Source organism: Cladophialophora immunda (assembly GCF_000835495.1).
Source record: "Cladophialophora immunda strain CBS 83496 unplaced genomic scaffold supercont1.4, whole genome shotgun sequence".
NCBI classification, from domain to species: domain Eukaryota; kingdom Fungi; phylum Ascomycota; class Eurotiomycetes; order Chaetothyriales; family Herpotrichiellaceae; genus Cladophialophora; species Cladophialophora immunda.
Window position 1 is genome coordinate 1,957,117 of NW_015622544.1, and position 24,653 is coordinate 1,981,769.

General features: G+C 53.4%; 7 protein-coding genes across 10 annotated transcripts; 4 read left to right on the plus strand and 3 right to left on the minus strand.

The window, feature by feature from the left end:
- The first annotated feature begins 740 nt into the window (after positions 1 to 740).
- Positions 741 to 2,066, plus strand: PV07_07084 (uncharacterized protein). Its single transcript, XM_016394133.1, has 5 exons — positions 741 to 1,001; positions 1,056 to 1,088; positions 1,198 to 1,315; positions 1,372 to 1,605; positions 1,658 to 2,066. The coding sequence occupies exons 1-5, from the start codon at positions 837 to 839 to the stop codon at positions 1,771 to 1,773; spliced, it is 666 nt and encodes a 221-aa protein (XP_016247552.1). The 5' UTR covers positions 741 to 836; the 3' UTR covers positions 1,774 to 2,066.
- A 263-nt stretch (positions 2,067 to 2,329) lies between these two features.
- Positions 2,330 to 2,806, minus strand: PV07_07085 (uncharacterized protein; the record flags this gene model as incomplete). The annotated part of the gene is made up of 2 exons (XM_016394134.1): positions 2,330 to 2,586; positions 2,641 to 2,806. 2 exons carry the CDS (start codon positions 2,804 to 2,806, stop codon positions 2,330 to 2,332), a joined length of 423 nt encoding a protein of 140 aa, XP_016247553.1.
- Positions 2,807 to 4,633: 1,827 nt separating this feature from the next.
- On the plus strand, positions 4,634 to 7,651 carry PV07_07086. Of its 2 annotated transcripts, XM_016394135.1 has the most exons (3): positions 4,634 to 5,070; positions 5,121 to 5,470; positions 5,520 to 7,651. In XM_016394135.1, the coding sequence occupies exons 1-3, from the start codon at positions 4,801 to 4,803 to the stop codon at positions 6,610 to 6,612; spliced, it is 1,713 nt and encodes a 570-aa protein (XP_016247554.1). In that variant the 5' UTR covers positions 4,634 to 4,800; the 3' UTR covers positions 6,613 to 7,651. The 2 variants fall into 2 exon arrangements, with proteins under 2 accessions (XP_016247554.1, XP_016247555.1); XM_016394136.1 differs by having other exon boundaries at positions 4,634 to 5,470.
- Positions 7,652 to 8,074: 423 nt separating this feature from the next.
- On the minus strand, positions 8,075 to 10,825 carry PV07_07087 (uncharacterized protein). Its single transcript, XM_016394137.1, has one exon. The coding sequence runs from the start codon at positions 10,672 to 10,674 to the stop codon at positions 10,204 to 10,206; it is 471 nt and encodes a 156-aa protein (XP_016247556.1). The 5' UTR covers positions 10,675 to 10,825; the 3' UTR covers positions 8,075 to 10,203.
- A 785-nt stretch (positions 10,826 to 11,610) lies between these two features.
- On the plus strand, positions 11,611 to 15,611 carry PV07_07088 (uncharacterized protein). Its single transcript, XM_016394138.1, has one exon. The coding sequence runs from the start codon at positions 13,014 to 13,016 to the stop codon at positions 14,904 to 14,906; it is 1,893 nt and encodes a 630-aa protein (XP_016247557.1). The 5' UTR covers positions 11,611 to 13,013; the 3' UTR covers positions 14,907 to 15,611.
- Positions 15,612 to 15,830: 219 nt separating this feature from the next.
- PV07_07089 (uncharacterized protein) lies at positions 15,831 to 18,161 on the plus strand. The gene is made up of 4 exons (XM_016394139.1): positions 15,831 to 16,141; positions 16,210 to 16,455; positions 16,567 to 17,452; positions 17,518 to 18,161. Exons 1-4 carry the CDS (start codon positions 16,067 to 16,069, stop codon positions 17,673 to 17,675), a joined length of 1,365 nt encoding a protein of 454 aa, XP_016247558.1. The 5' UTR covers positions 15,831 to 16,066; the 3' UTR covers positions 17,676 to 18,161.
- A 311-nt stretch (positions 18,162 to 18,472) lies between these two features.
- PV07_07090 lies at positions 18,473 to 24,438 on the minus strand (the record flags this gene model as incomplete). Of its 3 annotated transcripts, XM_016394140.1 has the most annotated exons (7): positions 23,917 to 24,438; positions 23,661 to 23,857; positions 23,404 to 23,583; positions 22,376 to 23,351; positions 21,513 to 22,319; positions 20,792 to 21,442; positions 18,473 to 20,739 (listed from the first exon to the last, which is right to left on the minus strand). In XM_016394140.1, exons 1-7 carry the CDS (start codon positions 24,161 to 24,163, stop codon positions 18,857 to 18,859), a joined length of 4,941 nt encoding a protein of 1,646 aa, XP_016247559.1. In that variant the 5' UTR covers positions 24,164 to 24,438. The 3 variants fall into 3 exon arrangements, with proteins under 3 accessions (XP_016247559.1, XP_016247561.1, XP_016247560.1); XM_016394142.1 differs by having other exon boundaries at positions 18,857 to 20,739; positions 22,376 to 23,583; XM_016394141.1 differs by having other exon boundaries at positions 18,857 to 20,739; positions 23,404 to 23,857.
- Between the last annotated feature and the right edge of the window lie 215 nt (positions 24,439 to 24,653).

The window sequence follows — 24,653 nt, forward strand, 5'->3', positions numbered from 1 at the left end:
CAATACTGAGACTGCGTCTGTGTTGATCGACATGGATACAGCGCTGTCGGAAGTTGACGAGATTACTGCCTTGGGCGCAGAAGACTAATGCCCCTTCCCCCTCCTCACACCCCTTTTGGACACCCAGACCATGATGTCGGCGGACTCCCTGACTCCGTGGCTTCAAGGGTGCTGAAATGATACTTTGTATCCACGAATTGAGCCGATACTCTTCCATTGCACTCTTCTTAGCCGATGCCTTGGGTTTGACATGATGATGAAGGTTGGCTGAAGCCGGCCGAACGGAACTTCAGGCACTTTTGAAGGGATCGAGAGAGCTGAGAGGTATCGCAAACGAAGGAGTTGAATGCTTGCCGCCAGATGAGCTTGAAGGGAAGAGGGAAGGTATCTTGCCTGCAACATGATCTTACAGATTCCTTAGTAGATAAGGATGGGCTTACGCACGAATGGTTCAGTGAGATGTGAAATGGACCAGACGTTGGTATGCAAGCCGTCTGGTGAGCCAGAGAGATGGGAAGAGGGAGGAACGCAGCAGTCAAGGGAGAGGAACTGCTGACGGTCAGATTGGCACCGTGAAGCTGCGTTGTTCCAATGCCTCTTGCATGAAGAAGCCATGGATGATTTGAGGAAGTGGCTGGTCAGTGACGGGGAAGATGCAGACAACCAAAGGGGAGGCAGGCTCCGACCGATCTCTCACTTTCTCTTCATCTCTACCGCCCAAAGGTCTCTCCTCTGCCCAACAGCATCGTCTCTTCAAGAATTCCTCTTTCTTTTCGGGTACTCTGAACATCGAACTTGTCTCATCGATCTCGTGCCCTGTGGAGAGACTTCTCACGATGACAGATATGATCCCGAGAGCCCGCGTGGCCCTCTCACTGCTCCACAACAACCCTTCTGCGTGGTTTCGTGATGCTACAATCGAGCCGAGAGACCGTGAGCTGATTGCTGCTGAGCCGGTGTCATTCCTTGACTACAGTGCACGCAGTTACCTGCGCAAGATCGTGAGTGTCGAAAGCCATTCGCCGTCCTCCCAGCAACTGACTTTGGGTATCTAGTACCATATGAAAGCGGGCGAGAATTTCAAGATGGTACGTTGTTGGACCCACATCGCTCTAACGATTCACATTCCGATTCTCACATGAGAAACCCGCCACTTCCCCGTGCCCTAACGCAAGAGCTCTGGCTTACGTTTGCCAGACCAACTGGATGGTCGAGACCGACGACGAGTGTAAAGAGCTGGTTCGTTCCGCTGGAGCAAAGCTATATGGCTACGACAAAGGGCCAAGCCCATCCGTGCACTGGGCTTCCGTCACGGGTAAGTCCTCAAGACACTTAGCAGCACCGTTGAGATGATTCTGAGAACCCCAATAGTCAACGTCAACGTTTGGGGCGGCCCCCGTGCAGGCTTTGAATGGGGCTTCCTCTCAACGACACCTGACAATATCCGAATCTTCAAGGGGCCGGCGCATTGTTGTCCGCTACATGCTTGCGAGGCTATGATACTGCGTAGCTGTTCCGCCAATACAGACACTCTCGGCCTCACGGAAGGCATTGGAGATCGCATGTGGGATATCCTGTGTATGAGGATGGGCCAGGACTATGACTGTAAGCATTCTCGAGGGTCCTCGAGTCCCTGCCACTGACCTATTTTGTCAAGATCCCTGGGTGGTTGTCGCGGTGAAGGATGCTGGCCCACTCCCGGAGCTGGATTTCGATACCTGTGGCTGCCAGGACCCATCTGCATGCGGGTGCATCATTGAACATGAAGAGTAAAGTAACGTCAACTGCGCTTACACAGCGGTGGCTGTATGAAGAGGTGGAATGATAGGTGCTAGCGGCCGCAGTGGACGTGTTGCCAAAGACTGTACAGGGAAGAGGGCTGATCCTGCTCAGCGCTACTCACTGGAGGAAATCGGCGAATGCCCTTAAGGCTAGGGTGACGCAGGGCACTGTATCAAGAATGAAGGGAATGCGCACAAGCGAAGGAATGGAGCCTGAAAATGGTGTATTCTCGAGTAAGCATCAATGTACAGGATCACCGCCAGCATCTTGTAAAGGATGCGTTATTTCTTGCTCTTTCCTCACCCATTTTGCCGCTGAAAGTTGGTCGCCGAGCCGTGCTCTCCTTGGATCCAACTCTCTGACATTGAATCTTTCTTTTTCGAGGACCATTCGATTTGGCCTCCCACAGGGAGCTCTGTTTGCACGACCCAATCCCATCAAGGAAACGAAAGAGCTCGGCGACTCTGTCTTTGATCTTGTCCAGATCGCTGGAAGGCCCTGAGCTAAGGACCCGTTCTGAGACACACTGTCCCAGTAGTAACTCGACCTATACTTTCTCCTTCAATGAATTCACGCTGCCCTTGGCGCCAGCTCCTACAAGCTCTTCGATGAGATCTGCATTCTCGAGCGCAGAACCAATATCCCAGACCTGCATTTCACGTAGCCAGTGCTCCCATGGAGTACAATTCCTACAAAGCTCATCCGTGAACGACTCGTTGGGATCGCACCCGGGCGAAAGGAGATAGCGAACCATGAGTGTTGAGAATGGAAGTTGCACATCCCAACAAGCTTTCAAGAGCGGCGCTGACATTGCGTGGTAGAGGAGAGGGAATCGTGGTGGAGAGGGGAGAGACTCACCGGGGAGATTGTCCTGATGCTGTACCAACTCTACCATACCAGCTTCGACAGAACAGGCGCGGCCGGTGAAAGCCCTGAATTCGTCCCAATCTCTGACATCAAAGGTCGACGTTGAGCTTTGCAGGGCAAATAGCCACGTGCTGAAGGAGCGACGCAATTTGGGCATGGTAAAATATCCTCCTGCAAGGCGGCTCATAATCTTCCCCTGGACCCCGATTGACGAGAGTCGTACGCGCCTGCCGAAGAAAGCAAGATCTTTCAGATAGAGTCTTGTTGGGACTGGGGAGATACTTTTTAACTTCAACTTCAGCATCATCAAGTAGAACGAGAGACACGTCAAAATCGCATTCTCATCGAACACGTCGTCCTGGGTCTGCCGCGCGCCGAGAGTAAAGGCTCCTGGGCTGCTCAGGAATTCATAGACAGGTCTATGAATGAATTCCACGTGTGAGTCCACAAGCCTGTCGTGGCAGGGCTCCTTGTCGCAAACGCGGTTGTTTGACGTCGGGAATCCGGGGCTGGGTGATTTCCAGAAGCCCGCAGGAATGGCTTCTCAATCGTCTTTCCAAAGTCTGCACTTTCCATACCTTGTCCTCGCCGGAGATATGTCCAAAGTCTTGTAGTTGAGCTACGTCCATTTCATGCGAGTCGACAAGCGCAAAGCCGAGAGTTGGAAAGCCTTGAGTGTTCGCATGTGCGTGATAAGCATATCTGACACGCAAGCATTTTGCCACCCGGGTCTGTACCTTGTTTCAATCTTGCTAGGCATGTGTTGGAACAAATCTTGAAGCTCTGGAGGCAGTTCATCGAGCCGACGGCGGAGGTCAGCAGTGCCATCACCGCTGTCGAGCCCTTCGCAAAGAGAGCGGCAGGCCAGTACGAGCCATAAGAACACTCCAGAAGACTTATCGACAAGGTCCCTGTAAGCTTGGGCATTTTAGCGTCGACATGTCTGGCCAGGGCCGCCTCACTCTCATCTTCTTGGTGCACATTCTCTTGTCCTTCCTCGTCGTCTTGGTCACTTGCTGCTGCTTTCCGCAAACCATAACGAGTCTGTAAGCATTCACCGTCGCTGAGAAGCAGCGCTATGCTCGCGAGAATTTCGCCGACAAGCTCATGATTATGTTCAAGGCGCCTGTCAGGTTGTGCGGGCTTCCGTGTAAGAAGTTGGATTCGCTCTGCTCACTGTAGCAAGAGTGCCCTCTGCAAATCCAGCTTCATGTTGAGCAAGTCATAATCGCGACCGAAAGACCGAGCTGCCGAGATATAGGATAGCAAGTCGACACAGTCTTTAAAACAGCTGATCGGAGGCACAATGCTGACAAGGAGCCCAGCTACTTCCATCTTTCAGGGAGCAAATCGGGACAAGCCTCTGGAGAGTGTTGAGGGCCGCACACACTTGTAAGTGTCGGGAAGGCAGCTCAGCAGTGTGATTGTCTCCTCTCACGCATTCATATCAAATAAAGACATGTCTTCTCGACCGAGAAGTTCTTGGAGTCAATCCAGGAAACATGACCTTTGGATTTGGAAGATTCTTTTCACATTATAGGATGGTTACCTTCCCAGACCAGCTTGGTAGCATCTGTCCAAGCCTGGGTGGTCTGGCTGCTCAGCCTCCACAAAGACAGCCTTACGAGCGTTAGGCTGGACCGTCGTGGTCGTCCGAGTTCCACCAGCTGGAGTAGTGTTGGAGTGCAAGGCGAGATGGCTAGCGCACACATGCATGAGGATTCTGCCCAAATATTGTGTAACTCGCCTGCGTTAGTAAATCAATCTACTCACTATCCTTGAAGGAACAGCAGGCAGGCACAGCTGAGGCCTCAATCGGCCCTGAATCTGAACTGTGTATTATTCTGTAGCTTCTTCGTGCTCTACCTCGAACACCATGTTCTGGATTAAAGCAGCATCGTTACCTTTCCTGCATGGAAACTGCTTTGAGCAAAAGTCATAAAAGCGGCGCAAGACAGGCTTAGTCATTTTCAGCGGCCAAGCAATGACATCGTCGCAAATCCCCAGCAAGAAATATTGAGCAAATGGTTCAGCACGCGTTAGGAGACCGGCATCCACCAGTCAAGACGGTTTCTCTGGGATCGGCCAGATGGAGAGGTACCAGCTGCACAAAAGGTGACCGGCTTTGTGCAGTTATCCCTGTGGACGGACATGTTCGCCAGGAACTGTGGACTGCAGGCACTTCGCAGCTGCAGTCGGACGACCAGAGCTTGCGTTCATCGTGCCCCTGCAACGAAGCTCGTCTCCCGACGCTTTTCCTCGTCCTCGTCCTCGTCGGCGTTCAGCAATGGCCCTGCTCCAACGGCGCATCCTCTCGCAGGGATTGCCACTCAGCTTGATCATGTCGCACCCCGTTTCGAGATAGACCCGGACGATATTCAGATTCTCGATTCTCCAACCGCTTTCTACGATACCCTGAAGGTAGAGACATGATGCACCTATGGGAAGCGGCCAGCTAAGGTGTGCTGCAGGCCAAGATAAAAGGAGCAAAACGACGGATATACCTATCTACGTTGTACATTGGCAAAACCGAACACGAGCTCATCCAGACACTTGATGAAGCATTGGAGAACAACCCGGACCTTGAGGTCTCGATCCTTACCGATGCACTTCGAGGCACTCGAGAAGACCCTAATCCGTCGTGTGCCACCCTCCTAGCACCGTTGATTGTTCGATTCGGTGATCGGGTTCGGATCTCCATGTTCCACACTCCAAATCTCAACGGGTGGAAGAAGAAGTACATGCCCAAGCGGATAAACGAAGGATGGGGCTTGCAACACATGAAACTCTACGGATTTGACGATGAAATAATGCTCTCAGGGTATGGTGGCTTCTCGCCCTTGTTCTTGTTACTATTCTAATCCACCCAGCGCCAATTTATCCGACGACTACTTCACCAACCGTCTTGACCGGTACCACATTTTCTCTTCCAAAGAGCTCACAGATTTCTACGGTGCTGTTCACGAAGCTGTCTGCGACCTGTCGTACCACCTCGTGCCCTCGGAGGCGCGACCCGGCGGCTTTGAGCTGCTTAGCCCCCATGAACGAGGGTATCCCGACCCGTTATGGCATACCAAAAGATTCAAGGCATATGCCAAAGAGATACTTGAACCATTAATCCACAAGAAAGCTAGACAGAAGATGTTTCCAGTCGAATTTACACAGCAAAAGACTTTCGTCTATCCGCTGGCTCAGTTCGACGTCCTCCTTGGCGCGCCTAAGAATATGGCCCTGCTCGACTATGAGTTTGCACAATACACTTCTACAGAGAAGCCTGCAATTACTAAACTGCTCACCAACCTTGCCGAGGACAAGCGACTGCACAAGTCAACGTGGATATTCACTGCTGGATACTTCAATATCGACCCAGACATCTGCCAACTTCTCATATCCGCCGCTCCAGAAAGCCCACGAGCACTTGAACCAGGCATCAAAGCTTTCGAAAAGGCATGCACGGTGATTACCGCATCGCCATGGGCCAACGGTTTCTACGGCAGCCCCGGAGTGAGCGGTATGCTACCAGCAGCTTATACTCTCCTTTCTCGACGTTTCCTGCGTACCGTGCACGATGCTGGTAAAGAAGACGTAATTCAGCTGAAGGAGTGGAGAAAAGGTACGGTCGGTGAGCCTGGTGGGATGACCTACCACGCCAAAGGGCTATGGGTGACTCTACCGCCTCAATTGGACACTGAGGGGCAGGCCATCGAAGAACCGGGACCAAGCATCACGGTGGTAGGGAGCAGCAACTACACGAAAAGAAGCTACAGTCTTGACCTGGAAATTGGAGCGATGATTCTCACCGGCGACGAGGCGCTGAAACGAAGACTGAAAGAAGAGACGGAAAATCTGCAAAAAGATGCGGCAGTCGCAACACAGGACGATCTCGCGAAGATCGATCGGAGGGTGGGCTTGAAGGTGCGACTGGCCCTTTGGCTAGTTGAGGCCTTGGGAGGCGCTTTATGAGCGCTACTACTATGGGGAGGAGCTCGTCGAAGAAGGCAAACGAGAGCAGTGCTTCTGATCACCTGCGAACAGCTGACCAGTGCCGCCACAGGCTCCCGGAATACCCTGATATCGGAAGAAACCTGAAGCAATGACTATACGCTGTTGCCAGGCACACGCCAACTATACGAGACCAGTGCCTCTAACGCCCCATTTTGACAAAACGAGAAGCCGACGAGCGCCATAACTCTCCTCTCTTCGACACTTGCCCCTGCACGAGCGAAGCATGCTGACCTGCAACCCTCTTCTCCTCTCACTCGCGCGACGAACTCTGGCTTTCCATTACCTTGGAGACAGGAAACTCCTTCGGAAGAAGGGACTGGGTTATTTCCCATGTACAATAATTTTCCCTCCTCAAAGTAAGAGGCGGACCATTGAGACGAGCATATGGGATAGAAAGGAAACCCGAACTGATAGATTGGGTAGAGAGCTCAGATGCAAACGGGCTATGTATACAGTAAATACATGTATCACCATCCGTAATATATGAGGACCACTGCAAAGAGAAGGGGATCCAGCAAAGAGATTCGACCTCGCTCTGAAAAGGGTTTGACAGCGATGAGAATGGGCTACATCAAGGACATGGCTTACAACTCTGTCTAAATATCAGGGAGGTCCCTAAAAGGGTCAACAAAAGATCGGGGAGGACAGGAGTCAAGCGCTGTGTCTTACACCTTAGCACGCCCGCCCCCTTTGGTCGCTGAATAGGGACTCACCCAACCAACGACCCACAGGATTTTCAGGAGTCCGCCGCAGGCTCAGGGTGGAAAGTGAACTTGTCGTGTCGCGACTTCGAGAGAGAGCCGGCAAGAGTGCATTTCGAGTTCGTGCTCAGGGAGGAATCCCTCACCGCAATGACCGGATGACCCACCACTCTCAGTCATGTTGTGGTAATTTCAAGCTGCTGGGCACGACGACCCGCTCCAGGATGGCAAAAGGTAACGACGGCCGCAGTCTTCATCCGGCGTCTATGCGAAGATTGACTGGGTCGCAGCCCTTTCTTGGAGAATTGTTGCAGATTATTGGGATGTGATCGATTCCTGCCCAGTCTCCAAGCAAACTGAGCATTTGCACAATGCGAAGATGTCCGAATTGCGGGACTCCTGGTCGAGAGAAAGAATGAACAAGCAAGCCGAAATACCTGTGGGCAAACATGGTCGAGGGAAGCAGGGTGAGAGCCACATATCCCCCATCCATGGATTGAGATGAAGCCTCAGGTGTCTCACACCGTCACGAATGCAATCTACCGACTTGCGCCGGAGGTGAAGTCCATCATTTGGGCAGCATGTGAGCCTAGGAACGGAGCATTGGAAACAACATGGACCAAACGAGTAAACGATCAACACACCGTCCTCGCGCTGCGACATGCACAGACCATGCTGGAAGAAATTTTTTTTTCTGATTTTCGTTGAAATTTTCAAGTGTGCGATTGCGGTCTCTCTCCTCATCCAATCAGCACAGAAACTCGTAGGCAATCGAGATCTGCATCTTTCAGCCACCTCGATGTTGTTCATGCACGCTGCAGCACCAACGCAAAACTTCCTGAATTTCGGCAACGAGAAAGGAAAAGACCAGCGAATCTTGAAGGTGGAAGAAATTGCAACATGGCGGTGTATATACCGCCATGTCTGAGCAGGAAACGCTAGAACACGGATGGTGTATGGGAACAGCCGCTGGGTGGGTTCGCTTAGGGCCTCACCAGACGAGGCTCTCCAAATTCTGCACTAAGGGTTTTGGAAGATCTCGAAAACCTACCGGAGAATGATCTGAATGGAGGGCCTTCAAGGTTGGGCTTTCTGCACCTTGCTGCCATCAATGCAATGCGGTGGCACGTATGCGAAAGCAACATGGAAGGCGTGGAACCATTGAAGACGTGGAATCGTTGTGGCAGAGGAGAAGCGTTGCCAACATGATGACAGACTCCGTGACGCTCGCCAAATCTCAAGAGTATTGCACTCTTGTGTGGAGCAATCCTGTTACAGAGCCGGACCGTGGTATCGAAGGATGTCTCTATTTGGATGACAAGTAGGGAGAGGACTCGAAGCTCCCTGCCTGTCGGAATCTGGAGGAGTATGGCCGTCGAGTAGCCGGAGAATTTCAGATGCCACTCAATCCAAGAAAACGGGGGCCAACCTCCTCGAAAACGTGTCAATCATTACTCCGAACGAATTCTTGTGAAGCCCAATTCTCCTCTCAGGTGCCACGGTAGTAGTGATGGTTGTTAGAGCAGACGCTTTGCTCTGTGGATCTGCTCTCAACGCGAACCTCATAGCCAAAGATTTCAGGTCCGAGATCGACGCCCTGGTGGAGTGACGAGGTCGGGGAGAGGGGTACCAGTCTCGAGAGCTGCGCGAGTGTTGCTTCGGCCCGACGTTGGCCAATGCAAAGTGTTCAATAGTCTGACAGACCAATAATGGAAAGCTTCAAGGCTTTCGGCGGTTGGCTTTACCTAGTGCAGGGCGACGACCACCACAACGGGATTGGCAACAGCCATGGCATTGTTGCAAGCAGGTCGATAACTGGACGTTTCGTGGCCCTTTGCCAGTGGGTGACGAGTGCCCTTTCTCCGCTGGCGCCAATCAGGTCTGAATGACTTGGCCTCTTTTCCGAGGCGCCAGCATCCAAACGGGCCTGGAGCCCTTCATCGGCGGTCGCCCAGCCCAAAATCGAAGCGGAGGCGGAATGGAGAACCCCTCCTGCTGAGCTTATGCAGGCTTCTGCATCTCAAGTGCCCGCTGGCTGCATTAGACTGCACCGAGACAGGCACTGTAACAGCACCAGAGTGCCACTGAAAGAGCCATTGAAGGAGGTTGAAATTGCACTGCCTTTTCACCGACTTTTGGGCAAAATGGCAAGTATCGAATAGCAGTCCAGTCTGTCTTTTGTTGGGTCAATGATCGAGATACGGCGACATGTTGGTCTGTGTAATTTACAGCACGGCTCGGTTGACGCTCATTGACGATGAATGCTCTCTGCCCCGTCGAAAGACTGGGTCTCTTGCCTTGTGGGTGCCTTGGATTGCCAAAGCGACGTCTGGCTGAAACATCAGCAAGGCATCTCAATGACACTGCCGAAACCTCCAGTGTCAGTGCTTCGACTTCCTTGGGATTATCCGAGATGACCCCCGAGTTCTCAAACCCAGCATCTGCCAATAGTAGCTTATCATTTCACGTGGTCATCCCCTGTTTTCTCTGGGACATCATTGGATCTATGTTTCGTAAGCCTAATGTCGCTTGGAACAAGACCGCCGATCAGATAAACATGCCACTGCCGTTGACAGGTTTTTGACAGCTCCCTATTCCGGGACCGGATTCGCTGGACAGAGCACGGAGGGCTTGAATGCTTGGAAACCCTTGGAAACTGGTCGAAGCAAAGCGAGATAACCTCCTTGCTTGAATCCTTCTTGGGGCCGTCTGGGTGGGCCTTTGCGATGCGAATGGTTGCAATCACATGACCTCAGCTCGTCGAGTGTGGTGGCAGAGACTGTATGGAATACGAAGCACCTCGCTCCTCGGTCCTTCTTTGTAGGATGGAAGACATCACGGAGGACGACTACAAGTACCGCGGTGACAAGTTGTGGAAGGCACCGTCGTCGTCGTTGCAGATTCTGGGATTAAAATCCATGGGTTCATGGCCGGCGACGAACTTTGCCATCCGTCCAGGATTCCCAGTTTTGCGGGGTAAGCTTCCAGGGGGAGGACTGTGCTGTACCACCATCCCAAGGTCACTTCGGGCTATCAATGGGACCTGCGGGTGAACTCGTAAGGTTGACTCAGCCAGAAGAGCATCGAGCAACAACGATAAGGACCCAAGTGAGAGATTTTCATCCTGTGCCTCCAATGTCCAGGCCCAATGATTAGGATTCCTTGACTTGTCAGCTCTTGAAATGAATGCAGGGCACCTGGGATCGGAGACACAGTTAAGACGAGTTGCGTGAGGCAGTCGCTGCATTGCCCTATCACAAAGGAAATAACCACGGAACTCGGGAGCAGGATTGTCTTTGTAGGTGCCCGGATATGGCATCCAGAACGGGGATTGTCAGAGTCGAGTTATGAAGGCAAAATGCATTCTTCATGACAAAGGGGGATGGAAGCCTTCGGGGGCTCGTGCTCCCTCTGGGACCGACATTCGTAATTAGGTACTCCATATTATTATTGTTCATTGCAAAGTGTCCTCTTTTATTCACCTCTGGCCTCGTGGTCATCATCCACTGTGGTGGTTGCGTGTTCGCTACCCGGCGGCGGCGTCATTTTCTTGTCAAAGCTCATGATGGCTGTGGCGTGACTATTGGCTGGAGGAGACAAAGCGAGGAGCCGAAAGCGGGTAGGGAGGCAGTGGGAGGGTGGTTCAAAAAGGGAGCCTTTGTCTGGCTTGCACCTGACTGAGCAAGCCCGTCGAGGTCTCACTGGGTCTGGATGGCTTGGAGGGCATCGATCGCTGCAGGGTGGGAGGGATTGTCTGCGCGTGTGTGAGACAAAAAAAGAGAGGGCAGTGGGTGGCGGCATTGCTTCGTCAAGCCCCTCAAACCTTCAGGCGTAGAAATGAGCACGAGGACAGGCAGAGAAAGCCAGCGAGGGTCAGAAGAAAAATGGGTCACGCGCTAGCAGGAAATTGCGAGGTGTTGCTCGTGCAGCAGCCGCCAGTCCCCAAGCAGACTAGCTCCTGCAGCTGCCTTCCAACCGTGGGCCACCCTCGCAGGCGCAGGCACAATCCCAGTCCCCCCACCCGCGGCGGCGTGATTCGTCCCTGTCTGGCCCTGCAGTTGCCGGCTGGTTCCATTGACTTCGGTCGCCCAGTGGGCGAGGGCCCAGCGTCATTTGTTGGGGCAGGCACTGGTGGGCAGTTTTTCGCCGTTGCCCGTAGCTCGTAGCCCGTAGCCCTCTGCCGCCTTTGTCAAAGTTAGGCCTGTGAGGGCGCTCCGTGAGAGTGGTGTGCCCACTGCTCGGCTGGCCCCAGAATGCACCATTCCCAGGGACCGGGCAGGGCCAAGCTGTCAGAGCCACCCGTCACCGCCAACTCGACCGCCGCACCTGGGGTCTTGGTGGTTGTTCTTCCTGCTTCATAACCACCACTCAGCCATCTTCGTCTCACTGTTTACCCTCTGCCCCTACCACTCGACCTCCAAATCGACCGCCCTGCAATGTGAAATCAAAAGCCCTCACGAGTGTTCGTTCTTCTCTCCCTGTCACCTACAACTTAACACCTGGCCGTGTCTCTCCTTCTCACCCTCCCGTCTCGACGACGTTCCTTCTGCTCGCCAGCATTCCTCGCCGTCGCCCAGCGACCTCACACCCCGCTGGTCCTCGACTCCCCACCACGCCCGGCATTGAGCTCGAACCACCCCCATCACAACTGTACCTATAATCCTGTTATACCACTGAACTGTTCCTCGATCTGCCTGGGATATCAGGGCTATTTGAGCATCGAATCTGTCGAGTCTACCCTGCCTTTCGGATTCGGCTTAGTTGGTGAATCATTGTTGCGGGTGTCAACTGGGTCAAAGTCAGGTCAAGTCACGCTCAGCCCACACCACAATAAACTTCAGACAAAGGGGTGAAGCTCTCTGCTTTGAGTCAAGACTACACCATCCAAGCTCATTCTTCATCGTCTTGCCTGTTCACCAGCTTCTTCAGTGGCAACAAACCCTGTGGCTGCCTGTCGACAGGCATCTGGAGCTCGACAAGCCGTGACACCAACTACGCTTTCAACTACCTTGGGGTCAGCTCAACCAACTCACCACTCTCCCACTCTCTCTCTCTCTCTCTAATCTCTCGAATCTCTACCACTTCTTCGACTATCCTCACTCCCTCCTCTACTTCTTCATCCGCATTCTTTGGCTCTTCTGCCGGAACCAGTCCCACAATCCTTTCGACCATGACACAATAAACTGACGCTCTTTACGCCTCTGCTCGTTCGACTGCACAACGAGCCCAGCAGGCTCTGCGTCAGCGATCAGCTTTTCCTTTTGTTTTACGTTACGACCTATACCACCTCTATGAGCCTCTGACCTTACACGAACGACAAGGAGTTCCGCGGTGTCCTTCTCGACTGGGCGTTTTTCTAACACATGATAAGTGGGGAGGTTGAAGAATTGAAGCTACAAGGCGGATCTATGCTTGGTGTCCGGGTTCCAGTTCCTATACTCGACGTTTCCTCCTGAGCGTATCTGCTCTTACACATTGCGTCTACGTTGCGATCCCATTCCTGTCTATACTGCTGTACAAAGTCCTCCTGGGTCATATTACACGTCGCTGTTCAGTCAACAAAAGTTCTTGTCACTTGAATCCAAAAAGGATAGAACGCTGCTCGAAGCATCAGAGATATACCGGCTCACCCCATTCTTGATATCCGCCAATACAACGATGGAGTGCATGAAAGATGAGTTCCACAAGGATCAACTTCTGGATGGTCGCTTCAGAACCATTGCTCCCCTCAACCATGGTTCCTTCGGCATGGTCTTCCTGGCCGAGGACACCTTGACTCGGCAAAATGTGGCCATCAAATGTTTGACCAAGCCTTCTGTTACCGCCAAGTCCACACAGGTACCAACCACGGACGAAGGGACAGAAGAGTTTGCGTGCCATGCAATTCTGAGGCACCACGATCACCTGGTTAACCTGGTTCATCACTTTGAAACCGACGCTCACACCTACCTGGTTCTGGAATACTGCTCGCAAGGTGACCTGTACGAAGCCATCCGCCTCAACCGGGGTCCTGTCCAGACTGAGCACGTTCGACGTTTCATGCTGCAGCTGATCAGCGCCGTGCAACATATGCATGCTAACGGCCTCTTTCACCGAGACATCAAGCCTGAGAATATCTTCTTGACCCAAGATGGTTCCGTCAAACTGGGGGATTTCGGCTTGGCCACCAAGAGCCTATGGTCTTACGAGTCTTGCGTTGGAAGCGACCGATATATGGCCCCGGAACAGTACGATCCTGCCGGCGCGGGCTACTCCCCCGCAAAGGCAGATATCTGGTCTATCGGTATCTGCTTGCTCAATGTCCTTTTTGCCAGGAATCCCTTTGTGACACCCACGGAATCAGACATCCTCTTTGCCGATTATCGTCGAGACCGCCAGTCTCTGTTTGACATCTTTCCCAGCATGTCGCAGGATACCTTTGAGATCCTATCTGTGGCCATGGCTTTGGACCCTGCCAAACGGGACTTAGGCGCCGTGAGGCAAGCTGTTCTCCGTGCCATTGCTTTCACCACCGAGGACGAATCCTTCGACGACTTTTTCTGTTCCGAGGAACGAGATGTTGTCCGAGCCAGTGCCAATCGCGAGCCCTTGCGGACTCCGTCAATTCAGAGTCCTCAGATGGATGGCGACTCCTTCCCGTGGGCCAAGGCATTGCATGCCAGTCCTCTCAAGCAGCAACTTGACTCGATCCCTGATCTGTACGAGGAAGATCTCTTTGACTCAGACAAGAGCCTTAAGCTCGGAGAGTCATGGTACTCTGGCCACGGCACCACGCCTTCTCTGACGTCAATCTTCGACTCAGCCTATGGATCCTTCAAATCCATGACCCTCAGGCGATCTGCTGCCCGCAACCCACCTCAGCCGGACCCTCTCCCCATCCCCAACTCATTACCATCTCGTGCCTCCCGGCCCATTCCCACCATGTCGTCCATCTTTGGAAAGAAGAAGGATGATACGGTCGCCAAGAGTTGGAGTGATATGTTCGAGGAAGATGAGGAGGAGTCGGAACGCGAGGCTGATCTGAAGTTGCGACGTGAGCAAAACTCGCGAAGCTGGAGTCAAGACAGTCAAAAACGTCTCCCAGTCCCTCCTGGGGTGCTCACCGAGTCTAAGAGTCGCTCTTCTAGCAATGCTTGCCGCAGCCGCACGCCAAAGCCCGTATCGCCCATCAAGACGAGCGATGGGGCCAATGAGAACGACCCTTTTGGGTGGCGTGCACGAACTCCTCGACACTCGCCCAAACAATTTCCCGTGGACAAGTGGGCGGCACTGGGCGACAAGAGGCGGAACTACCAGACGGAGTCGGACACGCAGACATGGACCTTCAAGAAACGATCTATGACGACGGGATCACGTAGGAAGCCTACGACCGGATTGGGACATGATCCCCACCACCACCATCAGCATCCATGGCACCGTCGCGACAGCCGACCCAAGGCTCGTCCGGCGTACCTGGATCAAGATTGGCGGCAACAACGGGTGACGGATTCATCCTCGACTGACGAGGATGAACTTGAGTGGGTTGGAGGTTGGCACAACTTCCATTTGTAATTCTTTGAGCATCACCTTCTTGTCAGCTTATTCGAACTTTGTGTGAACCGGGGCGAGTTACAATCCCAGCAGGGGGGGAACGAGTCTTGTGTTTTTGTTTGGATGGGTCAGGTGAAGACCACATTGCCATGCTTTTGAGAAAAGGAAGGAAAAAAAATACTCCCACCCTCGCTTTTGTCTTGATTGGAACCTTGACACTGATGACTTTGCAAACATGGGCTTGTTTATCGACGAGGTGTCATGGCGTGTACCAACAGCAATCAGAAACCAAAAATACCCGGACAAAGGCATTGGGCACGGCGGCGGCCGCGAGTATGTTTTTTTTGAGTGTTTTATTTTACCGTGGGGATTCACCACATGAAATCCGACAAGGACAGCATCATAGGATATGGGAAGAAAAGCTTGGGGTGGGAGTGGTGTTGCTGTCGGCAGCGAAGGGGGAACGGTTCACTATTCAGGTTTGAAGAAGGCCATTTGAGGTGTTGAGACAGGCGTGTGTGCTCTTTGAATTGCATCAATTCTCCTGGACGCGCGGGGACTTTTTTACTTTGTTGGCTTGAAAGAGATGGAGCTGGAGCTTTGCTGAGAGCTTTGCTGAGAGCAGAGAGCTTGTCGAGCGAGAAGTAGCTAGATTGATACTTTGGCCTCTAGACGGGCATTGATTGACAAGAGTCTTTCAAGAATGGAGAATTTCAACCCTCTCAACCCGCGGTGTATTTGTTGTGTCTGTACCAGTGCCTGACTTACCTCGCTCGAGCCGGTTATGCCCCCGGCCGTGTCTGTCCCGGATCTGGAAATCAGCCGCTGGTGGCGGTCTGCAGGCTGCCTGGCTCACTGGCTCGCTGGGCTTCCCCCAGGCATCTCGGCTGGTGGCTAAGTTGGCAGAGGCAATGGCCGAGGCACAAAGTCGCAGTCTCCAACTCCAACTCCCCCGGATTCAGACTCACAGCCGAACAAGCTACAAAGTAACTGCGCCCTCCACCGTCTCCCATTGAACACATCCCTTCCTTTCTCTCGCTTTGCTCAGTAGCCGAGGGTCTGGGAATCGCGACGAGCCCCGAGTACATATTGATTGCCTTCTGCCACCCTTGATCCTCATCGTCTGCCAGCTCTACTATTTCCCTCCTGCATACCGAGGACGCCACCCCACTCCATTCAAGATGCCCGCCTCAGAGAACATCCCGCCTCTTGCCGTCCCCTTTGTGTCGGAGCGGGCGAAGAAGCTGTTGGACTTGGTATATTACCCTGCTCGCTCCTTGTCCCGCTCGATCACTCTCTAATCTTACCTCTCTTCGCCGCCCAGGTCGAGAAATTCGTTGACGAGGAATGTATCCCCGCCGATGTCGTCTACTCCTCACAAATCGGCACCGGTGATGCTCGCTGGCACGGCCACCCCTCCATCTTGGAGGACCTGAAGAAGAAAGCCCGGGCCTTGGGCATCTGGAACATGTTCTTGCCAAAGAACCATTTCAAGGAGGGGCCTCAGTTCACCAACGTCGAGTATGGGCTTATGGCCGAGCAGTTGGGCAAGAGTATTACAGCCAGCGAGGTGTGTTTTCCTACCCGTCCTTTCCTGCGGCTCTGCGGCTCTATGACCGATTATTCCCTTTCCGCGACTTCGTTTAGGCCATTCCTATTGACGAATGGCCCCTCCATTTAGGCATGCAACTGCGCCGCTCCTGACACAGGCAACATGGAGGTCATCGCCCGCTATGGCTCCCCGGCCCAGAAGGAAAGATGGCTCAAGCCTCTTCTCGCAGGCGAGATCCGCTCAGGCTTTCTCATGACTGAACCAGATATTGCCTCCTCGGACGGCAGCAACATCAAGCTCCGCATCGAGCGCAAGGGTGACCATTACCTCCTCAACGGATCAAAGTGGTGGTCTTCTGGCGCCGGTGATGACCGCTGCAAGGTCTTCATTGTCATGGGCAAATCCGACCCCAACAATCCAGACAAGTACCGACAACAGAGTATGCTACTGGTTCCATCTGACACTCCGGGTATCATTGTCCACCGCATGCTGTCGGTGTTTGGATACGACGACGCCCCTCACGGCCATGGCCACATCACCTTCGACAACGTCAAAGTACCCCTGGACGCGCTCATTCTGGGTGAGGGCCGAGGCAACGAGATCATGCAAGGCCGTCTGGGACCTGGTCGAATCCACCACGCCATGAGAGCTGTCGGCGCCGCTGAAAAGGCTCTCGAGTGGCTGATCAACCGCCTCAACGACGACAGGAAGATCCCCTTCGGAAAGCCCCTCCGCGAGCACGGTGTGCTGTTGGAGTGGGTCGCCAAAGCTAGGATCGAGATCGATGCCTCGAGACTGGTTGTGCTGAACGCTGCCGTCAAGATTGACCAGAAGGACGCCAAGTTCGCGCTCAAGGAGATTGCCGAGGCAAAGGTCAAGGTGCCGCAAATGGCGCTCGAGGTCATTGACCGGGCAATTCAGGTGCACGGTGCCATGGGCGTATGCCAGGATACGCCGCTGGCGCACATGTGGGCACACTTGAGGACGTTGAGAATCGCCGACGGACCAGATGAGGGTGAGTTACTCTTATCTTGACATTCCCAAGCAGAGCCCTCCTTTACTAACCCTCCATCCCTCCAGCCCATCTCAGTCAACTCGGTCGCCGCGAGAACAAGACGCGCAAGGACGAGATCCGGGCCCGCATCGCACGCCAACAGGCCAAGACCGAGGAGCTCTTCCGAACCATGGGTCTGGACCGTAACGAGCTGGGCTCGGCCAAGTTCAAGGCGAAGCTATGAACGAATACACGTCCATTCTCTTGCTTGCTTTCTTTGCTTCTGTTGGTTAAGCGAAGTGACCAGGTAGGCGGGTGAGCGAGCGGACTTGTATGTCTATCTATCCCCTATGTATTCGCTGGGCGTGGAGGATGGTAGCCTAAAACGGCGCCTGCGTACGTAGCCAGAGACTGTGACGAGAACCGCACAAGCGCCAAAGCGAAAAAGTAAAGTATAGAAACAGGCAAAGCTAGCTAGCCAGCAAGCAAGCATCATTGATATAATGGGTCTGGAGTTGGTCTGACCTGGTCCGACCTTTTTCACACCTCAAACACGAAAGGAACGAAAAGCCCCCGACTCGGCCTTCGGTGAGGACTGGGATGGGCGTAGCCAGGTAGCCAGGTCCCCGACAGACAGAGATGTTTCCCTCTCTCCTTGGAAGGGAAAAATGAGAGACCGAGAATAGAGAATTTGCATGAATATAGGACGATTTTCTGGTTGACTCCATCCTACAGAGTCCAGACGAATCGGGGAGGTGGAGCAGCTCTGTATTAATGTACCTCGTACTCAGCATGCACTCCGTAGATGGACATGCATGAATACGACTGATCAGCAGACTAAGAGACTAAGAGACTAAGAGACCGATCGACTGGCAGATAAACATTCCCAGACTCGACACTCGCCATGAAAGATGGTAGCGTCAATGGTAGTAGATGATCGCTAGACAAGGGACCAAGCACCGAAGTCCAACGGTAGGTTTGAAGATTCTAGAAAGGGAAATAAACACAAACACACAAACAAACACAAGGTACAAGCACAAGCACAGATGAGCCAAGCTGGTAGGTACTATTGTTGATCTCTAACTTTAATCGCCCACGTAGATCGATGGGGGTAGGTTTGTGTTGCCATTGTTGCCGTTGCCGTTGCCGTTGCCGTTTCTGCTTTGTTCCTATGCAACTCTCACTCACTCGCAAGGAGAGAAGAGAGAAGAGCAAAGAAGGAGAAGAGAAGTCCTGGAATGCATTTTGACGACTCGGCTTGTCCACCGCCTTGCCTTTCCCGTCCTCAAGTTCCCAAATGTAATCCCCCCTGCAAAGCCCGCGAAGAAGGGACCGGGAGCTAGCTACATAGCTATGGATCCCACACATACCGACCGATAGATTGCTGTGTCGAACCTTGACGACGCCGACATGTTCGGGATCCGCTCAGTCACTGTCGCTCAGAACCAGCGCATCGTCCACACTGCCACCAGGGGCGCTGCTGGCGGCGCGGCTAAGCTGGGGATTCGTCAGGGGTGTTTCGCCGTCGTCATATTCGTCCTGGCGCGCTTGGAGATACGCTGAATAAGTATATTGCCTGTCGTCTTCTTCTTCTTCTTCCTCTTCTTCGTCTTCTTCTTCTTCTTCCTCTTCTTCGTCCTCTTCTTCTTCGTCCTCTTCTTCTTCGTCCTCTTCGTCTTCTTCCTTGTCGTAGTCCTCGAGGTCGTCGTCCTCGTCTTCCTCCTCAGTCTCGTCTTCGTGCTCCCCTTCTCCATTTGCTTGTCCAAGGTGGTATCTGTTTTCTTGTTCCTCTTCCTCCAACTCTTCATCTTCATCGTATGCATAAGTCCCATTGCGTGCATCCTGGAGAGGATCATGTCCAGAGAGATCCCCTTCTTCATCGTACAGCTCGTCCTGATCATGGTCGCCTCCTTCGCTATCGTCATCTGCTCTGCCTTGGTCGTCGGTTGGGGGCGACTGGAGCAGATCGAAAGAATTGTTGCCTTGGGTTCTGGCGATATGGTTTGGCTTCGAACGGCCCACGGTCGGGTCTATGGTCTTATAAGGTGCGGCTCGAGGGCGTTTGGAAGCAGGTAGACTGCTGGAGCTCCGGTTCGTTATCTTGTCATGAGGCACTTTGTCCACATCATCGTGCGCACGTTTCCTCCCCGGACTCGAGATACTTAACCCTCTGGAGTATTCACGTGCACTTTTCTTCGACATTGCAACAGGCACATACTGCGAGCTCGTTCGCAGAGGCTTCGTGGCTAGTCCGTGGGCACCAGTTTCTCGAATACGCCGCTCGGTCCGCGACAGACTTGAACCTGGTTTGTTTGCTCCCGGTAGGTATTCATAACCGTTGACTCTTAGCATACCACTTGCCGAGCTAGGGCTACCGTGGTCACGACTGCTTTGGCTTCTTTGGAACTCTTCTTCTTGTTCGATTTCCTTCTCCAGTGACACGGATTGCTGTTTGAACCATTCGATCTCTTCTACCATTGCTTCACGTGCTTGCCTGATTTGCATCAGGAAATCATCTTCAACTGGAGGCAGAGGGGCCATCTGGTGCGGTAATGGTTTCGCATCTGACGTCCGAGTATCAGTAACCGCAGGTGGCTGCGTTGGCGCAGGGGAGCTTTGGGCAGAGGAAAGAGAGCTTCTCATGCGCCGGTTTGCTCTCTTAAGACTTGCTTGTCTCTCTTCTGCTTCTCTTTGTCTTCGAATAGCTAGCGTTTGCTGGGTGTCGGGGATGATCGGTGTCTCGGGGTCGACACCCATAGCTTTAAGCCTGAAATAATCGGTGCGTGTAGTATCGAGTTTCTGAGCCAATGCTGATGGACTGAGTGTAGATGTGCGCGAAAAGATGGAGACATGTTGATGCGGCCTGGTAGTGGATGTCCTGAAAGCAGGGACGGGTGGCCTTTGGCTCGTTGTAGAGGCTGAGGGATCTGAAGAAACACTCATCGTTTTCGACCTTTTATGTCCAGAAACCGACGGTGTCCCATGAGCTGTGGGGTTTGCACCAGAGAAGCTTTTGCGCTTTCTTCCAGCAACGTTGCCGACTTGTGCACCGTTTTGCAGGGCAGTCATGGATTTTCCTGCTCCGACAGCCTGCTGGACCTCTCTTTGAAGACGTTTTGTTTCCTTTGTTGCCCTCAGTATCTCCTCGAGTTCCTCCTCTGTTCTTTGTTTTCTTGCCTGTTCAGTTCTGACTGTCTCCGCAAATAGCTGGCGTCTGGTTTTCGCCCGTCGGTTCAGGGCACTGGTCCAGGCGCGTGTTCGCCAGAGATATCCAAACTTGCGCGCAAGGATACGTTCACGAACAGATGCTGCCAAACAGGGTCAGTGGTGTGTCTCTAGTCAAGGGATATGGCGACTAACCAATAGCTGCATCGCGAGCTTCTAGCCGATGTTGATTGAAGGCGGTTGTCACAAGGTCACGTAGTGTGAAATCTAGGTAGCTGTTAAGCAATCCCCTCTGTTGTGTCAAAGCAATTCTGGCGACGTTCTCTGCAAGCTTGCTCCGGTCTGCTTGGGTAAAGACCGGCTTGGCTAGAGACTGACGAGGAGAGTGTGGAGGAGTTGTGCTGCGACGAGGAGGCTCTTCGAAGGCTGGGCTCGAAGTGGGTTTTATTTTATCAAGTTGGAAGCCTGGTTGCTGAGTTCCAGAGGTCGTGGGCGAAGTTGTCGCAGGAGAGAAAGTAAACTTTTCTAAAGTAGGTTTCGAAACAGGTTCAGTGGTTGATGCAGGTTGGACCTGGAAAGAGCCAGCGGTACTTGGGTTGAAGAAGGGACTTGGGACCAGTTCTGGAGACGAAACCACTGGAGTTGTGGTCGATGGCGAGCGCTTCTCCAACTCCGACGTTGCCTGGGCGGCCTCTGGATGAGTTGTAGGTTTCTCGTTCGATGTGAAAAATGATGGGGCAGTTGAGCCTCCAGTGACCTGCTCAGACGTTGCAGAAGTAGAAGATGATGGCGTGAGGGAAGCGAATTGAAAGGGTGTTGACGATGGAGCTGTCGTTGGGGCGTTCACTTTGCAGAAACAAAGGATTAGCAGCGGCCTGGAATGTGGCAAGGTGAGACAAAAGTGAAGTTTCATTACCTTGACCCGCCTGTGACGTGGCAGGAACAGTTGATTGTGGTGTTGGCGGTTCCCCAAAGACGGCCGCAAGAGGAGTTACCGATGAGGCCGCGGACGCCGAAAGGGCGAAGGGTTGTTTGCCAAAGTTGAACGTAGACGCGGGCGCGACAGGCTCGTTACCTTGAGAGCGAGTAGGTTCCTCCGGAACCTTGGCAGTGAATCCGCCAAAGCTGAAGGGCTTGTTTTCTTTCTGTGCTAGTGCGGGCGATCCGAACGTTGAGGAAGATGGTGTTGTTGATGTTGTGAATCCAGCAAAGCCGAAGGTCGAAGCTTGCTGAGGCTGAGCAAGAGTCGACTTGGCAAAGGTGCCAGTCGAATCGGTCGATTTTGATGGATCGAATGATCCGAAACCGCCAGTTTTCAGAGGCTTGCCAAATGGAGACGCATCTGTCGACTTGACAGAGGCAGCAGCATTGAATGGACTGGACGGACCAAATCCAGCAAACTCCGTTGGCTTCGTCCAGCTTGACGAGGCCGTGCTTTGGCCGAATGTCGGTGTAAAGGAGGCAGCTTGTGGGTTGAGTGAAGGCCCTGAGAACGAGGAAGTTGCAGAGGTGGATGTTGCTTTCGTCTCGGGAACGAACATGCCTTGATCATCATCCCTGGTATCATCTATAGGGCGGGCATCCTCCTCTTCAGACTCAACCCAGCCATGACGAATTGCTTCTGCGACGGTTGCCCCGTTGATGACGGCGGTCAGTGTTCGGTGGTACCGCTTCCTCTCCACGTAACTGTGCGAAAAAACCTGGCGCCGCGGTATCGAGGATGCTACACAGACATCAGTACTCGGCGGTGAAGAACGGTGGGTGGGTGGAAGGACGTACGGTCGAGCGATTGAGCACTATTTGCCGTCGCATCCAGATACTCCTCGCCACTATCATCTGTGGCGAAGTAGAGATCGAAAGCGGCGCAGAAGTCATTGGTCTCGTCGTCGGAATCAAACCCAAGGAAGTTTGTTACTTCACCCAGTGTCCAATCCCTCGACTTTGCTTGTTGTGCCAGAGGGCCCTTCTTGCACGAGCGCCACAGCGCATCCAAGCCAGCAAAACGCACTTCGGCGAAATATATCTCAGCGAGGCATGCCATGATGTAGGGCACCGCATCAGAGGCGAGAAGGTTCCAAAAGCTTCCCGTTTTCCCCTGAGCTACGGCGAAAGGCTCCCATGGTTGAAGAGGCCCCTGGCCGAGTAGGGAGTTGCCTGCCGCCCTGTACAGCTTCAGTGCCGTCTGGACTCTCTTGTCTCTGAGAAGACCCCTAGGCCATGATTGCATGCGGTCTTCCAAGTCCGGTCTTTCGGGAGCCTGGATTTCAAAGATCACGAGATAAGCGCGAAACTCTGCTTCGTTGGGAAAGTCAATACGCCCTCGATGATCATCGTAATAGTAGACCAGAGATAGGAGGGTGTTGTTCAGCTGCTCTCTCTCTTGGTAGGTGTCAAAGTTCTCTCCCTCCAGCAGATTGTCAGGGTTTGACAACTGGTGCAACGACAGTATATGGAATCTTGCTATTCGCTCGAAACAGTCAACGGCAAGCTTGACGTCCTGCACATTGGTGACTTGTTGGATTGAGAAGTCGTTGCGGATTCCTCGCGTTCGATCCCAGACAAATTTGTGGACGGTTGCCAATCGTTCACCACCACCAATGACTTTGTCGAGGAGGTAGTCCAACGTACGTTCCAGAGTCTCGGGGGTTCGGATATCGGAGGGCAGTTGCTCGTCGTACCCAGCAGCAGACCGGCGAAAGCGTTTGACCATGCGATCTTCTGCGGGAATGTCCTTGCCTGTTTCTTCGTTGCGCACCTACCCATACCTTCAGCATACTGGCCCACAAGCGAACAAACAAAACATTCACCTTCTCTGCCTTGTCAACCATGTTCTGCACTATCCGCTCCACTCTTTCGAATTCTGGGCACATCTCCGTGCAGGTTCCGACCGGGGTGATGGCTTTATCCAGGCTGGTCTTCTTCTCCGGATCGGCGAGAAAGCCATCGCGAATTGCTTTGGCCCTTTCCTCTTCTCGGCTTTGCTTGAGCTATATGAAGGTCTCGCACGTCAGAAACCTATAGACGCAGTCATAGTCAGCGAAATATGGAATGGGCCGCAACGCACCGCTTGAAATTTGTTATAGGCCAAATTCATAAAGTCCCGGTGGGAGGCAGGTGCAGGGGAAGCCGCTCGAGAGCCAGGTTTTGACGTTTGGGATTTGGGTGTGTTGAATGTCTGCGACAAGTTCGCGAATCCGCGGCCACGTCCTCGAGAGCCGGCGGTAGAGGGCATTGCATTTCCAGTACCACCACCACCGCGTCCTGGCGCAGGTTAGCATGGCCTTAGTTTGTCGCCGAGCGAGTGGTTTCGATGGGCTCACCTCTCCCTGGCCCAGACGGTCCATTGTCATCGCCTCTTTTGACAGTTCCCGCACGTAGTCGCTGCAGTAACCCTTCGCCATTGGTATTTGAAGCACCCACATTTGCGCCTGCGCCTCTGCCTCGTCCTCTCACAGTGGTAGATCCGCGAGTGCTACCGCGCCCTCGGGTCGATTGAGACGGAGTCCCTCGTCCGCCTCTGGTCGAGCTGCCACCGCGTTGTCCGCGGGTGGACGGCGGCGCAGACATGGGCGCAAGAATGATCGATCAACATCGGAGGATTGTCATGTCATGTAGGAGAATGTCGAGGAGGTCAGGGCGAGAGGCAGAGGGAGGGTGAATCTCGAGATGGCTATGGCTCCAAATTCAGCTTGAAACGGTCGATGGGACTATCGAAAGTGAAGAAGAAAATATGCAAGTCGCGAGGTGGGAGGGATGGCAAGCAAGCGCGCTGCGTTCGTCGCTGTCTTTGTCCTCGTCCCTCGTCGTCGCGTGGGCGTGAAAAGCTCGTGTAACAAAGAAAGTGACGATGGCGCGCCCGCTCCAGACGGAGAAATCGAAGACGACCGAGGTGACCGTTGGGTAAGCCTCGCCTATTGGCTGCTCTCTTCGGGTGCATCGTTAGCTGGGAGGCCCCCAAGACATGCCTAGCGAGATCCCTGGATACGTGCCCAGATCGAACAGGGCATGCCACTCCGCTGCCAGGCCGCCACACTCAATATCGACCACCACCCACACT